At 43.8% G+C, this 16,661-nt stretch overlaps 1 protein-coding gene and 1 long non-coding RNA gene across 2 annotated transcripts; one reads left to right on the top strand and one right to left on the bottom strand.

The window, feature by feature from the left end:
• The first annotated feature begins 5,043 nt into the window (after positions 1-5,043).
• Positions 5,044-6,862, top strand: LOC122774876. The gene is made up of 2 exons (XR_006361029.1): positions 5,044-5,762; positions 5,859-6,862. It is a non-coding gene; the product is annotated as an uncharacterized LOC122774876 (long non-coding RNA).
• A 5,974-nt stretch (positions 6,863-12,836) lies between these two features.
• Positions 12,837-16,655, bottom strand: LOC122774885 (protein unc-79 homolog). Its single transcript, XM_044034477.1, has 9 exons — positions 15,121-16,655; positions 14,947-15,024; positions 14,732-14,821; positions 14,477-14,652; positions 14,108-14,291; positions 13,820-14,023; positions 13,666-13,743; positions 13,533-13,574; positions 12,837-13,429 (listed from the first exon to the last, which is right to left on the bottom strand). Exons 1-9 carry the CDS (start codon positions 15,205-15,207, stop codon positions 13,241-13,243), a joined length of 1,128 nt encoding a protein of 375 aa, XP_043890412.1. The 5' UTR covers positions 15,208-16,655; the 3' UTR covers positions 12,837-13,240.
• Between the last annotated feature and the right edge of the window lie 6 nt (positions 16,656-16,661).

Raw genomic sequence — 16,661 nt, forward strand, 5'->3', positions numbered from 1 at the left:
CTCTGAACACAAAATAATCATAAAATGTGTCATTTCTTCAGCATGAGTGATCCAGAGTTCCAGGTTCTGTCTCTTTCACACATTCACTGGAAACACACAAAAGAGCATTTATATGAAGTGTAAATGTCTGTAAACACATGGGAACATGAACAATATGGACTCACTGTGAAATCTCCAGAGATGAGCTGACAGACGTTTCCAGTTCATGTTCTCAGACTCTCTGGACTTCAGTGCCTTAGATCTGAATCTACATGTTTACTCCAGTCCCTGTTCCATGTTTTACATTTGTAGACCTTCCTCACACCTGAGTGTGTTCTTGTGACACCTTCATCATCTTCACCTCCTTGTCACCACGTCTGGATCACCTTCCTGACGTTCACGATCACTTCCTGTCTGACATGGAGAAACATGAAGGTGGTGAGAGTGTCGCTCATGCTAATGCCAGCTGACAGCTGTGTGTGTGTGTGTGTGCGTGTGTGTGTGTGTGTGTGTGTGTGTGTGTCAGACCTCGGCACCTGTCCACTCTGGTTTCTGTCGCACACGAGCAGAGAAGAGCCGACACTCAGAGGAACCTGCTGGACTCCACCAGTGGAAGGTAATGAGGAGTTAGTCCAGTGTCATCACTCACAGAAGATGTTCACTGTGTCATGACTGATGACTCCTGTCACTGACATCAGCTTAACTAATCTTACATGTTCCACTGAGGCTGATGAGACCTGAGAGGAAGTCTAATCTAAATCTAAAACAACAATCTGTGCACTCAGTTTCAATTCACCATGGAGACATGAGATTGTGTTTTCTGCCCTGACTTTGAGCTCATGAGTGAATCTGAGCATTAAAGCAGAAGAGAAGTAGACAGGTTTTTCATTTTTCACATGTTTCTCTTACTTTGATTCAGTGAATTTAAACAAATGTAAAATGTCGTCGATGTTCACACCTCACACCTCGCTCTGTCCCTCTGTCTGTGCGTCACCTGTCGTAAAGAACGAGCAGCTTCACCTTCAGCTCTTCACTCTGTCACTTGTCATCTCATTGCACCTGGTCAGATAAATGCATCTGTCTGTGTGTGTGTGTGCGTGTGCGTGTGCGTGTGTGGACATTAAACGGAGCGACAGCTGCTTCACACTCGCTGATGACGCGTCAGATTTGTGTCGATCTGAGATGTCGTTCTTCACTTTGACAACGTTCAGTGACTTTAACATGAGTCTCACTGAAGTTCCCACAAAAAACAGCAGTTTCTATGTGTTTAAGTACATTTTGAATGTAAGGAAAGTCAAATGAAATGAAATCCATTCTGTTCTAGGATGTAGGGTCCAGGACCAGGATTGAGAAACCCTGCTGTCGACTATCTCTACATTTTGGTTTTTGCTTGTGTGACTCTTTTGACTCTCCTGTCACTTTTTGTGCAACATTACAATGTTACAGAAATATCTTGTAAAAGTTTTGAGGTAGAAAAACTGTGAAATGTTACGGGAATTTCCCTGCTGTGAAGTCGTGTGACCCAGACGATGTCCTGCAGAGTTCTTCATCAGTAAAACCAGTCTGCATTTCCCAGGGTTCCTGTCTGAAAATAGCCGTACAGATGTGTTAAACATGTGTGTCCTCAGGTTCCTCCGTTTGAAGGTGAGTCTGAACAGAACGTGTGTGTGAACACAGCTGCAGCAGCGAGCAGAAACTGTGAAGACACAGTCGTCTTTTTAATCAGCTCGTCTTGGATGATTTACAGAACACAACAATGGCTCAGAGGGTTGTTTTGTTTGTTTGTTTTAATCACATGATCTCATGTTGAACACATTTACCTTATTTAAAGCAAAACTGTAAATAACACTCAGTTACAGCTCTGCACTCCAATGTTAAGCCTTTGATCATGAGTGAAGTTGCTGTTTACAGCATTTTAGACTTATTTCAAGTGTAAATTGGAGCAGCTGTTTCAATCCCCAGAGCCACGTTGAGCTAATTTCCACTGCTGTAAGTGTCACTGCGCTGCTGAGAATTACATTTGGAAAGAAATGAGCGGAGTGACGCAGCTCAGTTGAGGAGTGGACGATGCTCAAATACACTTTCCATACGTGATTAACAGCATCACTCTCTCGTTCTAATTACTTTCACTTGTAAAAAGAATGAGTATAAATGACAGCGTGTAATCTGGCTTTTTATGCTTTAAACTGTCATCACATTGCTGGATTATTGTGCTTTAAACTCAAACATTTCAAATCAAGGACAGTTTTGGATGAAATTTCCCGAGAATTAAGATTTTGGTGTTGATTCAGATTCAGAGGATTTTTTTTTAAACAAACAAAAAAAGCAAAAGTCCTTATGACACCTGAGGAAAATGTATCAGCGTGTGGTAAACATATCTCAGTGGTTCAAACATCGATTTCTGTGGCTTTAATGTCAGATTAAAATCTCCTCAATTAAAGATAATTGTTGCTCTTCATTAGAAAAACCTAGAGAAACTTTCTTTCTCTTTTTCTTCTGTTTACTTTCAGCACATAAGACATTTGAAAAGAGTTGAGGCTCTGAGGGAGTCATGAAAGGATCTTATAGATGTGAGTCCTGTCTGTCACATGGTTCATGTTGCTCCTGCCTGTAACATCTACACAGGAAATATAGTTTACAGTACATTGTTTCACATGGATAAATAAGACATGATCATTATTTTGTGAAACAGTGGAAAAAGCATAAGTCAATGTTTATCCTTGAATAAGACACAAAGAGCCACTGAAGGCCTTTTGTTTCAGCTTCTTTATTTTTAAAGACCCAGAACAAAACCTGACAGATCTGCTGCTTTCAGGCAGAAGATACGATGCAATCGACAGAGTGTTCTCAACAAGAAGTGCAGGTTCTGGTGAACCTAGTTGCCCAGATGGGACCTTCATGGCTGGCTACATTTGGGATGGATGGGATAAGTGGAAAGTCGTGTGCCTTACCGTACTGGATTTAGAGGATGTCGATGTTTTTGTCAAAATGTCATAAGAAAATGAAAAATGATGTATTGTACGATGAAAATATGTATTCTGTGGGTAATAGGGGCGGGACTAGATAAGCTTTTGCTTCTCCCGCTTTCCCTTTCGGTTATGTGTATTGTGTGAACTACACTAAGATGATGTGTGATGATGAGTGATCTAACTGACATGACCGAAATAAACATATAAATAAAATACGGGCCAATGAAATCAAGGACAAATAGACTAAAACACACAAAGGTAATAACTGCACCGAATAATGAAATATGCCTATGTGACCATTGTTAACTGTTTACTTAAAAGCTCTTTGTTACTATTGCACTGAGAGAGTTGCATTTCATTCCATTGTACAATGACAATAAAGATCCTATTCTACTTTATTCTGTTGTCATAGTAACAATAACACATGCAACTGAAATCGTGGACTGGTCACAAAATAAAAGATAAAACTGTGACTGTTGGTTTTTAACATCAGCTGCATCTGAAAGCCTGACTGTGGGTCAGTATGATGACTTTACACCTGACAATAACACACTGTCAGCGGTTTGTCTTTATTAAATTGAGTTTCCATGTCCTGATGAAGATTTCCTGCCTCTTTAAATCCGTCTTCCTGGGCTTCACTCTCTCCTCAGTCTCATAATTAAGTTGGTATATGAGCCGTAAAGGCTGAACTCTCCTGAAATAAACCCTGAGAATCCTTCCCCATCTGCTCCTCCTCCTCCTCCTCCGCCTCCTCCTCCTCCCCCACCTTCACAGCTTTCACCTGCTCATCTGAAATATCTGCAATAGTCTTAGAGTGTGATCACTGCACCAACCTGCACACACTGGTGCACTGACTACAATATACCATTAACATCATTGTTTTCATCGTCTTCTTTCTCACTGAACTGATGCAAATATTCTGCTGCACAAGATTCTGATCAACATAAAAACACTTTCATAGAAATCTCTCACCACTATGTGTGAGAGAATTTCTGCTCCTCCTTTAGACCTTGAACAATCATAGAGCAGCAGAGCAGCTCAGAGAGCGCCTCCTGTTGACTGCAGCATGAAGTCCCATGGCTGCACAGAAACCTATAAAAGAAATAACCTCAGCCTAAAAGAAGGAAAAGAATGAATAATAAACAATAAATGCAATAAAATGTGTCGATATGGGCAAAGTCCTTTAGAGGCTTACACATTTCCTCTTGTCATCTGTTGCCATGGTTACCAGGTGGGAGGGGCTCAGGGTAGAAAGCTGCCATCCCATAATGATTGATTGTTCAATGCAACTCAGAGCTTCATAATAATGCAGAATCTAAGAAGGTGTATATAAATATAAACACAGTTATATACACATATATGTATATATACATATGTATATATATATATATATACATACATATATATATATATATATACATATTATATATATATACATATATATATATATATATATATATATATATATATATATATATATATATATATATAAACTGTGATCATCTCAAGTGCTACATAAGCCAGAGCAGGAGAGCAGCTATGGGTGCAGGAGCCACAGTACACTGGGCAAATATAATAACCACAGCCCACTGCGGAGCGTATGAAAAGGTGGCATTGAATGATAGCGCTCGTCAGAGTGCCAGTGGCGGCGGGAGACCGTGTGTTTGCGGCTTTATCTTTTGCACCAGAAAGTAGAGTACTACAGCACAAGCAGTTGAGGTTACGTATCGACGTTATTCCCAGGCTGCTTTTGAGAGCCACACATTTCTACTATTACTTAGTGTGGGCAGATTGCATCTACCAGTCACAGTAGGTAATTCTTGCCTCTGATCCCCCAAAGATGCAAAGCATCCTGGCCCTCCCGTTCCTGCAAGTAATTCCGAACACTGGAGCTATTAGAAAGGATTGTTGAGACCAGCGAATTACCCACACCGAAATCAAATCAGTCCAAAGGTTAATAGTTTAGAATTCTGCTTAATGACATGGACTTTGTTGAGGGGGATATGACATCAAATCTCTCCTGACAACAAACTTATCCTCAAGTCAAGTTAACTTTATTTCTAGAGCACATTTAAAAAGGTTGACCAAAGTGCTTTACAGATTTAAAGGCACGGCAGCGTAAAAGGTATAAAACATAAAATCAGATTTAGTTTCCATGGGTAACTCGTTCCAAAGTTTAAGGCCCTGGTTTACTTCCGCAGACGTGCTGAAGTATCGCAGACTCTGGTATACTCACGTGTCAGAGTTCTGTAGTATCTGCCTTCACCATCGGGTGGCGGTACAAGTCTGCAGCTCTGCAGCCTAATACTCCACCTACCGGTGCATGCGTTGTCCAAAATCTGTGCGTCGATTACGCAAATCATGTCATGTGCATACGGAAGTATACCAGGGTCTAGCCAGATCGACCCGGGTTTTCAGTCGAGATTTTGGCACTAAAATCTAAAAGCAAACCTGTTATTAGACCTCAGAGCAAGGAAAAAGAAGATCCGAGAGGTATGATGGCACCAAACCGTTAAGAGCTTTAAAAACCAACAATTACATTTTAAAATCAATCCTAAAACAGTGGAGAGGGCGCAACACAGGTGTGACGTGGTCTCTCTTCTTTTTTCCTGTTAAAAGGCAAAGCGGGAATCGCCGGACAGATGACAGAGTTACAATAATCCAGCCGAGATGTTCTAAAAGCATGGATCAGTGTCTCTAAGACCTTGCGAAGGAGATAGGCCTTCACCTTGGCGATGAGCCGTAGTTGAAAAAGCTTGACTTAATGATGGACGAGATTTGTTTGTTTGTAAGCCAAGAAAGAAAAGGCCAGAGGTGACCAAACACTATCCATGACTTCTGTTTTATTTCCATGTTGAAGGTGAAGAAAGTTGAATTAAGTTCTGACTCTTTGACAATGTTTATTTGCAGGAAACCACTGCGAAAAGAAGAGAACGGTACGAGTCGCGGGGAATATGCCATGAGCATCCGTAACAAGAAGGCCATGGGAACAAACAACACTGTGGTATAGACTTGTTTTCAGGTAGATGCAGAACGTGACATCACACAACGGCCATCTCTCACCTTACCCCAAATACCTTCTCACACCCAGAATGCAACGGGGGTTTGTTTCTTTTCAACCCAAGGTATTCAGGTACCTTCCTTCTTTGTTTGGCATGTGGCCGGGGACTAAAGACACCTTTCAGCTCAAGAGGAGCTGTAAAAGACGGAAGGGGGGGAGGGAGGGGAGGCTGAAAGGACGGAGAGAAAGAGCTACGCACCCTCGCGGTGTCCGGAGTGGCACAGCGGGCTGAACATTATGCTCTGAGTAACAGCAAGTGTTGCTGACAGGCTGGTTGGCTGCTGGCTGGAGAGGGACTGTCTGCCAGTCTGCCGCAGATCCAGACCTCGCACACTGTTGACATCTGCAATGGAGCAACAGACAATACTGCAGCTCTGCTGTCACATGGGGGGCCCGACAGGACAGCACCTCACACACACACACACACACACACACAGAAACACATACACTAAATAATGTGCATGCAGTTTTTAAACAGAGAATGCAACATTTTTTTATATTCCAATCCTCGCACTGTTCCATCTTTTTGTTCTCCATCTCTGACGCCGATGTCGTGCGAGAGGCATGACGTTACTGTCGCTCCCTGATCCAAGATGTGGATTCATCTGACTATGCAATTTAATGAAATCCATATTTAGAAAAAGGAAAAAAAAGAAAAAGGGATCAAAAGGAGCAACAACTTCTAATGGGACATTCTGGTTATTTTTTACCATGCCAAAAATATCCACTCAAGACTCATTGTAATACACGTCAGTTGTCCGTCTATTTATTTCTGCTCTACTTTATTTCCTAATCTTCTACATTTGAATTTTATTTTTCTACTTAAAACGGAATAAAACTGTCTCGTAAGTTACTCGCATCTTGAAGAATCTTGAACATCTTGATGAATCCACTGTGTGTTTCTTTCTTTCTTTCTTCTTCTTCTTTTTTCTTTTAAGTGAATAATTTATAAACCATGTGAATCATTTGTGGTGCTCCGCTGCTTTAAGCCTGCTGTCGGTTTGTCGAGACGCTGATGCAGAAAACACGTTTTGTCATCAGTTGTTGTGTCTCTGGGGTGTTTAATATGCTCTTCTCTGTTTCCCCGAGACTTCAGCTAAAACGTAAAAACGGGGTTTTAATGATGTACTATGTTTAAAAAAAAAAAACTTTGTTTCTGTGCTGCATCATATGCTCGTCCCCCCCCCGTCTTTGGTTAGTTATGTCAAAGCGAGCCCCCTAAAAAACATGTTAAACCTGCTTTCACACGTCACCTGGTTCATTTTTTTGTCGTTTCTGAGTCTTTGGGGGTGAGTTAGACGCCTTCAGCTGTGTTTTGTGGATTGGATTTTTACAATCTTCTCTTTTCTTTTTTCTTTTTCCTCTTCTGTCTGTCAAGAAGGACTTAGCCCAGGGGACATGAGCCCAGTGTTGACCTTGTGTGACGGGTGAGAGACAGGAGACTTAGCCAATTGCCAGAGATCAGGTTGCACAGAGGATGGCCTCAGTAGGGATGTGTGTGTGTGTATGTGTGTGTGTATGTGTCGGTATACATTTTTTTAGTTCTTTAGCACTTTTTCTGGCATAAACACTGACCTTGTCAGGACCAGTAGTCCTCATTGAGACCAAAACCTGGTTTGAACACTAATTTCTGAAGAAATGATTAAGTTTAGGTTAAATGTAGGGTTGGAGATCCTGGAAAAACAGTTAAGGAATACTTCACCGATTAGCATTTAGCTTTGTATTTACGAGAATAGGGCTAGTATTTTTGTAAAATTGTGCTTCCCAAACTCAGTTTCCCCTGAGTCGAGAAATATCTTCATTCTTTTTTTTGTTACGTGCCCACCAGTGACACTTGGTCTTGAAACTGCTGCGCTAATTCCGTACTTTTTAGACCCACTCGTAGGGGGACGGGACCTCATTCCCAGAATGTAAACAGCGTCCACCACCTTTGCTAACTGCTAACAGTTACACTAACAGGATCAAGTGTCACTGGTGGGCACATAACAAAGAAAAGAATGAAGATATTTCTAATGTAAACAGCGTCCGCCATCTTTGCTAACTGCTAACAGTTACGCTAACAGGACCAAGTGTCACTGGTGGCCACGTAACAAAGAAAAGAATGAAGATATTTTTCAACTCAGGGGAAACTGAGGTTGGGAAGCACAATTTTTTCAAAAATACAACCCCTGTTCTAGTAATACAAAGCTAAATGCTAATCCAACACGTGTTGTTGGCACCTTTTCTGCCGTACCGTTGCTGCAACTGTCTCATTGGATTTAGCAAGCTAGCATAAGCTCAGGCGTTGTATTCTGAGCAAGATTAGCGGAGGGGTAGAAGTGGCAGATGGCAGATGGCAGTTTGATTGATGCGTCACGATCCAATTCATTAATTCGAGTTGTTCATTATGATTTGGATGGTGTTTTCACTGGCCTGTCTGCTCCACAGGTGATTTCATTTTTTTTTATTTCTGTGACAATGCATTAATTCATTTGTTACAACCGGGTGTGAAGAGAATTTTACTGTTAAAAAAAAATGAAATGCTCCAAAACATAATCTCTCACCCCACCTTTAAGGTTAGCATTTGGCATTAGCTGCATTGTAGTTCATTTCTGGGACGTCGCTTTGTTTAGGCTGTCCAAATGGAATGGAATACACTGCAGTGTCCTCAGAAGACGAGCTGTGTCTTGTGTGTGTGAGACTCAGCGCTGTCACTGGTATCCTCCACATCCCTGCTGGAAAAACACAACTGAGCTGAAATGGAGCATCACTCAATGCTGCTGTGCTTTTTTTACATAAAATCTGTGTGTCTCTAAGCTTGCGCGTGCGTGCGTGCGTGCATATTTGCGTGTGCATTCGGTTATGTGTGTCTCTGACTGTCTGTGTGTCTGTCTGTCTGTCTGTGAGTGTGCATGCAGATGAGTGTACTCAGTGAGAGTGGGCTGCACTCTGTGGCTGTCAGTTAGGTATAAGAAATTTGGAGGAAAAAACAACAACAACAACAACAACCACACGCTTGCATCTGAACATGCACAAGTATTAGCTATTAACAGTATACACCCATACCCCCGCCCCGCCATGTACCTATCTGAGAGAAATGAAGGATGCATGAATGTAAATATTGATATTTAAATATCTGCCTTCTGACTGTTAATTCATGTACAGTGTAATGGAACATAATGTTTATACATAGCGACACTTAAACAAAAATGTGCTACCATTTAGAGTCAATGTCAATGTTGTCATGTTGATGGAGGAAGCCATTCATGTATATATGGCAATCAATAGTACACACACAATTTATGCATTATACCAAACAGATAGAGAGATGTGTATACGTTGTTTTCATTGCTGGAGTTTTTCAGTTGTAAATAAAACTGTACATAATAACTGACTTACAGTCTGTTGTGTCTAAGGAGGTGCTGCTAATGGATGTTGTTATATCTATATTTGTGACATCATCAGATTGCCGGCCACTGATTGGTCAGAGAGTGTCGTCACTGACCAATTGTAGATCAGTTAAAGAGGCTTAAAAATCCTGAACATGTGCGTTAATCTTCCTTAGTAAGGAAATGTCTCTCTGGTTTAGCGACAGCACCGCTAAAAGCCGTGCTGAAAGCGGACCCGACGTGCACCATGCGCATGGCACAATTTGCAAGACGCGTGCAAGGAGCGCACTGGGTGAACTGAACTTCCGCCCCACCAGTAGGTGGAGCATCAGTCCCACTCACCAAGCAGAAAAACCATTTCAACCCCAGAGGAAGTAGTCATCCAAGGATATACAGTAATCATCCAAGCCTCAACCTGGCAACCCTTGAACCGACTGACACCCACACTCCCCTGCCCGACGGACCTTTCAGCTGATGAGCCGCTCAAACCAGGCGCGTCCGGGGGAGCTGCGGCATCGTTCTCTTCTTCTTTGGTAGAAATGCGTCCTGTTCCCTGCGCCCTGACTGGTACCGCCACCCGATGGTGAAGTCAGATACTACAGGACCCTGCGCCGCACCTTTATGATTCAGTACATTGAACACAACTGCTTTGCTCGTCACTCGTTTGCGTGTTTGCGTCGCGTATAAAACGACGTCACGGCAGTTTTGTGCAGCCGTGCTATTGCGACCCCAAACCGAGTAGAATCGAGCCAAGTAGTGCTTGAACTGCGTAACGGAAAAGCGCCATGACTTATATTTATTGTGTCCACCGTGTCCGCTCTGTGCTGTGTTGTGTTGTCTTGTTGTCTTGGGCAGAGCTGAACTGGACGTGTCTCCCAGGCCTCCCGCTATGGAGGGGGAGGACATTTGTCTCACGCACTGCATCTTTAATGAACTATGATTACCAAGCTAATTGTACTTCACGTGACATGGTGCAAACAAGACCACTTCACCACGTCAACATATTGTGCCACAGTGGGGCCCAATCAATAATTATGAAAAAAAAGCTTGTGGTAAAGAGGTTGTACTGTTAGATGTGACCCAGTTCAAGATGACAAATGTGTGCATACTGTAACCTTTCTGACCATTTTTAACCACCAGTTTCGTTGTTTTGAATAGGTCAGGTAACGATTTTCAAGGGATGTGTTTGATTACATAGAAGAAGATGCGAAGGTCCCTAGAAGGTTTATGCAGGTTGCAAACCAGTTGCAGGTGACAGGGATCTCTCACAGGTAAATATTGGACCTGGTTTGATTCTTTAGATTCCACTTCCAGTTCAGTTAAAGTTATTGATTATTCCTTCACGTAAATGTTAGAAATTTAATATATTTCTCTTATGTTTTCCAATTTTTTTTAATTCTCTCTATGTTTACGTTGTGGAAAAGAGTGTAGCTCCTCATAGAAGTGTGTTGTGTGGGTTGTCTCTGTGGAGGAAAGGGAAATGATGCTCTCCAACCTTTTAAATTTGGATTGTCGTACCCGTTCTAACCTCTCGTTGCATGTCTAAAAAAGTGTCAGCTAATGTATTTGGCAATCAAAAAGAAATTCGTCTTCATTTCTATATTATTTTGCACATTACACATTAACTGTGGTTAATGACGTGAAACAAACAAGGGGGGGGACAAACCTGTACTTTGACGAGCTGAAGCAGAGGAGCAGTGAAGAGGAATGTCAGTGAATTATAATGTGAGTGAGGGACAATTGTCCACTTTTCCCTCCCCCTGGTTCAGATACCATGCACTTGATGTTGATGCCGATGGACACTCGGAGCAATTTAAACATTCATGCATTTTCCAGCCAGGGTGCAGAGGATTTCGCTGTAATAAAAGCGATGTGACAGCAATGCTTCGGCGGGGTGGGAGTGAGGGTGGAGGGGAGGGGGTGGGGGGTCTGTCTGATGGTATCGCCACGCAGCCAAATGGACACTGATGCACAGATTCTTCAAAGATTCTGCAGCCTGTGTGACTCTCTCAGTTTGCTCTGTAACCGACGACTGTCACCAATACACACACCTGGTGATAATACGTGTGTGTGTGTGTGTGTGTGTGTGAGAGCTTGCACAGTCACAGTCCTTTGAAAGCTGACCTTCACAATTCTTAAGGACCCACTCACACCCTCTCTGCCTGAGAGGCCTTTGGTCAGTGTTAATTACCCCCCCCAGTACCTCCAGCTGCCTACTCATCAGGCCAGCTCTTCCATATGGTCCTCCAGGAGGCAGTAGGCAGGGGGCGGGAACAGTGCTGGATACCTGTGGGACGCTGATTACATAAGCTGCTGCTAATGAGGGAGAGGGAGAGGAAAGAGGAGTCGTTTCAAAAAAGAGGGCTGCGAGTTCAAACGATCACAACAGCGGCTGGCGGTGACTTGCACACGTGCGGGGGTCACATGCGCGTGCACACCTGCAATACAGCATCACTTTAGCGAACCCTTTAGAGGCACACACACAGCGGGAGAGGAGTTCCTTGATGAGCCAAGACGAGAGGTTGATGAGAGGAGGCACTGCAGCCTGATTCAGCTGGCTCTGGGTCATCGGAGAGTGTGTTCATTAGCCACATTGTGTGATATTATAATAGTGAGTCATTTGGCGCACACCTCTCAACAACCTCTCACACACACGCACGCACACACGGACTGAAAGGCAATTTTGGAGGGGAGAAAGAAATACATGCAATTTGTGCTTATTTCTGTCTAATAAGCCAATTTTCGTCCTGCAGAACACATTTATTTCATCAGATTTAATTCATGTTAGAGCTTGATAATGAAACCCTCGCAGAAGTGAGGATCAAAACAGAGATTAATGTGCTGTTCGGCTCTCGGGCCCTGCTGTCATGTCATCTGTTATTCTCAGACGAGAGCATCGCGGTAATGTGGGTAGACCTCACAACAATACTTAATCACAACAAACCACATTAGGTCAAAGGTAATCGTGTTTGCTCGGTATATGCGTGGGCCAATCTGTTTCGCTGCTGCCAATGAAGTGGGCTGGAGAAGAGGGTGGAGGTGGTGGGGCTTTCCACTTTGGGGGCAGGGAGGGGGGCCCACAACCAAAATAGTCTTGTTTACCTCCAGTGTCTGGCTCCACCTTATCGAGTTAAAAAGCTGCTGCTGCAACTCAGACTGGCCTCTGATCGATTTGAGCTCTGATGGCGAGAGGCAGCATGACTGACAGCCTGACAAGGATCTCAGGCCAGAGCTGGATAAATGCATGTCGAGTTATTTTCCCGGTTCAGTTTCTCGTCCGGAAGAGTTTCAAAAAAAAAAAGAAAAGAAAAGAAAAAAGATTTTAACACTCTGCCATCTGCAGTGGAGTAAACTAGACATTTTCCCACACCTGGCGGTGAGGACATTAAAGGGCAGTAAATGTCACATTTGAATATTTTTTTTGAAAGGCGTCGACAATTCACATGAAATGACTCAACATTTAGAAAAAGAAAACTCATACTTTTATTATCCTGTTTGCAGCCGAGTCGTTTAAAAAGTTACAGCTCTCAAACACAGTCATTTGCTTTCACGCTCTCACTATTACGGACGTGGGTCTATAGAAATTCTCGTGGTCATTGACGGACTCGGTTATAGGCACCTGATACATTTATCAAACACAAGCCTACCACACCTTTCATCATCAGCTCCAGCGCTAGTTCTTTACAATAGCATAGATTTGCTGTACATATAGAGATATTATACTAAAAAGGTGCAGAATGATTCAGTCCATTTGAATCCCACACAGCATCAGTTTATGTAAGAGTCCTTTTTTTTTTCCCTTCTTCTCCTTCTGGGGCGGAACTTTCAGCCAGAGCAGATACGCGGTTGAGAGAGCCGCACGATCACATGGGGTAGAACTGCGAGGCGGCCTCCGACGACTGGATCTCCACCTGAGCCATCTTGAACTGGGTGCACTGCAGCCATTTGCGGAGAGCGAACGGAGGAGCTCCGGATGCTTGACCCTGGAGACACTGGTGGTTTACCCTGTTCTGGATGGCCTGGAGACGCAACTGCAGCCCCGCTGACAAATGCTAATGAAGGACGGAGGGAACAATGGTTGACAACGTCTTAGTTGGAGAGCAAAGGTCAAATAGTTGGCAAACAAAAAAAGGGCAGAAAACACATGGGTCTTACCTTAAGGTTTGACTGAATCATGGGCAGCCACATAGGAATTAACTAAAAACACACGGAGAAGTTGTGTTAGATTAATTGTCACGTTGATCAAATGCAAGTAGGATCCAAAACAAATGCTCCGTCTATAGCAGACCTTGACAAATATGGTTGAGTTGCACTCCTGCAGGGCTTCCATCAGACTGATGACGTGAAGACACACCATCTCCACCATCTGACACAAGACGATCAAAATTATAGACATTTATTTGCTGAAATTGAGCATTTTAGAACTAAGACGGAGCACTCACCACTTTATTGTGCGCCATGAGCTGCAGGATGCTCGGTGTAACCCGACTCCAGAACTCTAGACCGGTGAGGATGGCGCTGGAGGAAAACTCTGTCTGGTTCTGGTTCTGCAGTGACGGCGCAGCAGCTGCCTGCTCGCAGTAAATGGTCCACAGCTGGGCAAACATGAAGGCGTGGAACAAAGAGCACATGTGCAACACGGACGTCTGCAGGGAGACCAAGACCAAAACCAGAGAGGTCAGTGGATCACGCTCATGCATTATTAGACGAGAGTGTTTAAATTGCAGCACCTTTGACTGTTCTGGAAAACCAATGAGTATAACAATGAGATGATCTGCAATGTGGGAGCCAGCGTCGAGAGGGATGGGCATGCAGGAGGTGGAGCCCTGGTGCAGGGCACAGTGTGTCAGGGAGCCCAGCAGTAGCCAGGAAAGCTGACGGATGTGGGACACGCACTCGATGAATTCTTTTGGCCTGCGGAAAGAAAAATTCACACTTTAAATTCTCAGATCTCTTACTTATCTTACTTATAAATAGCACTATTTGGGAATCCAATAAGAAATCACAATTTAAGAGAGTTAAGAAAGAGGACGTGTCACTTCTATCAACGGACAGTATATCAAGTGCGTGACTGCACACATCTGTGCGCTCGTTCTCACCCTTGTTGCATGGTGGACGGTGGGTGATAAAGCCAGGGAAGATAACGCACCACAGCTTTGTTATCGCGGTGGTTCCCTTTACTGATCTCCATGGCGGCGACTTGTGCCAAACCCACTTTCAGGTTCCCCCCAAAAGTGTCTTCATGCAGCGGCTGACAGCAAGCCTTCATATGGCTCTGGATAAAAGATAACGTTGAAAAGTAGTGAGACAAAAACAGATGTAGTGCATGTTGTCGCATCCGCATGAAGACTTACTTTAAGTTTGGTTAGCGTGTGCATGTCTGCAATGAAGTCCAGGAGCTCGCTTATGTATTGCCTCATGCATTCCATTGCTGCAGTTGTGCACTATGGAGAACAAAGGCAGTTTATGCTTTAGGAGGAATCACACTGGGTTCCGTCTTTATTTCCCTGCTGTTTTATAAGGCTGATTTTGATAATATAATCCGTGCACAGAGCGACTAAAGTCTCACCCCCTGCAGCGTCGAGATCATGTGCTTTTGGATGATGGTTGATTCCGCGAGCCGTGTACCAATATCTGCACAAACAAACTGACACGGCCCACAACACAGGTTTAGGTTTAATGCAGAGAGAGAGAGAGAGGGGTTTTATTTGTACTACACTGTGACATATAAAAGTGTTTTTACCTGGACCAGCAGTAGCAAGTTTGTGTCAGGCAGAGGAGACTTGAACTTGAGAGCTTGCAGAAGCTCTAACACCACAATGCGGGACATGTAGAACTTATCTCTCTCCTGGATGCGAGGAGATAGAGAGTGGTGTAAATGTACTGATGCAGCAAGACTGCCTTTTTCTATTATCACTCTCCCTTACTCATGCTGCGAGGAGAGCACAAACTCAGTAGCCTGAATAGAGGGGGAAGGACAGGCAGCCAGGAGGGAGGGAGCGAGGGAGGGAGGGAGGGGAAGCATGGAGACAGAGAATAGACAGAGAATAGTGAAGCTGAGGAGTAGATTTAGGCCAGTCCAGATCTCTTCTCCCAGAGTCCCAGGCAGCTCAGATGAGGCTGTCAGGCTGCCTTCTCCCTCCCTGAGGACAGGCTGCTCTCTTTGTTCATCCCTTCCACACAAAGCCCAGCTGCCTGTTTACAAACCACACTGTCATCTTCTGGCTTCCACTTTGCCCGTCTCTTTCTCTATGCAGTCATGTTTTCTTATGTTATGCAGAGGCACATGCTCCTCTGCAGAGCCGCTCCTGACATTTGGCACAGTGTGGCTTGTTATTGTGCCTACCTGTAACGCGGCACTCTCATAATTAAAAGTTAATGGAGCGTGTCCGTTTGGTAAAGAGCAAATCATAGGCCGCTCTTAAGTCTCATTTGTGCAGTGCTGCTGTGACAAATGGTGTATGGTGTGTGGCAAACTTCTGTGTCGAAAAGCCCGACTCTGTGTCCTTAAAAGAAACGGAGAATTAACTGAAGTGGCTGCAAAAGAATCCTCCCTGTGCGTCACAGAAACCTCACCTCGCCATAGAACCAGTGCACATGACGGGCTCCAAAAGCAATTGCTCATCGTGACTCTGGGTTTAGAAAAGCAGATATTATACGGCAAGAAATTAAAGAGGGTGTAGAAAATCAATACTGCAGGAGACATAAAGCATGCGGCGTTGACAGTGGTGGGAGCACTGAGGATCCATCTGGCCAAACAGTGCAGACAGCGCTGGCTCCATCTCTGTCTGAGGCAGCCACTCTGAAACACACCATACATCCTCGCCCTTGCACGCCAACTAATCATGTTAATCAATACTGGCTGATTGCCTACTTAATCATCCGTGACACATGGGCACATTTCTGGCTGACGAGAGAGTCAGCGAAGTCGGTGTAGCGCCCAAAGAGTGATGACCGGGGAGGCCGGCAAACAACAGCTCGACATTTTTAAACACCGCAGTTTAAAAGGTCTGACTCCTCTAAGACTACATTAATAGCAGATGTCTGTCAACGCACGTTTCCTTTCTCGCCGACATATTAAACTCAACACTATACGTATGAGCCAGGAGGCTGCCGACAATACAGGACATGAGGACAACATGTCCACAAGGGTCAAGAGGGGGCATAAGAAAAAAAACAAAAAAAAAAACCCAACTGTTTCATAGTCGGTTTGGCAAAATGAGCTTAAAATGATATTTAATAGTTTCTCGTGATATCACAGTTAAGATATTCATGATGATATTT

The sequence above is a fragment of the Solea senegalensis genome, linkage group LG9 (assembly GCF_019176455.1).
Source record: "Solea senegalensis isolate Sse05_10M linkage group LG9, IFAPA_SoseM_1, whole genome shotgun sequence".
NCBI lineage: Eukaryota > Metazoa > Chordata > Actinopteri > Pleuronectiformes > Soleidae > Solea > Solea senegalensis.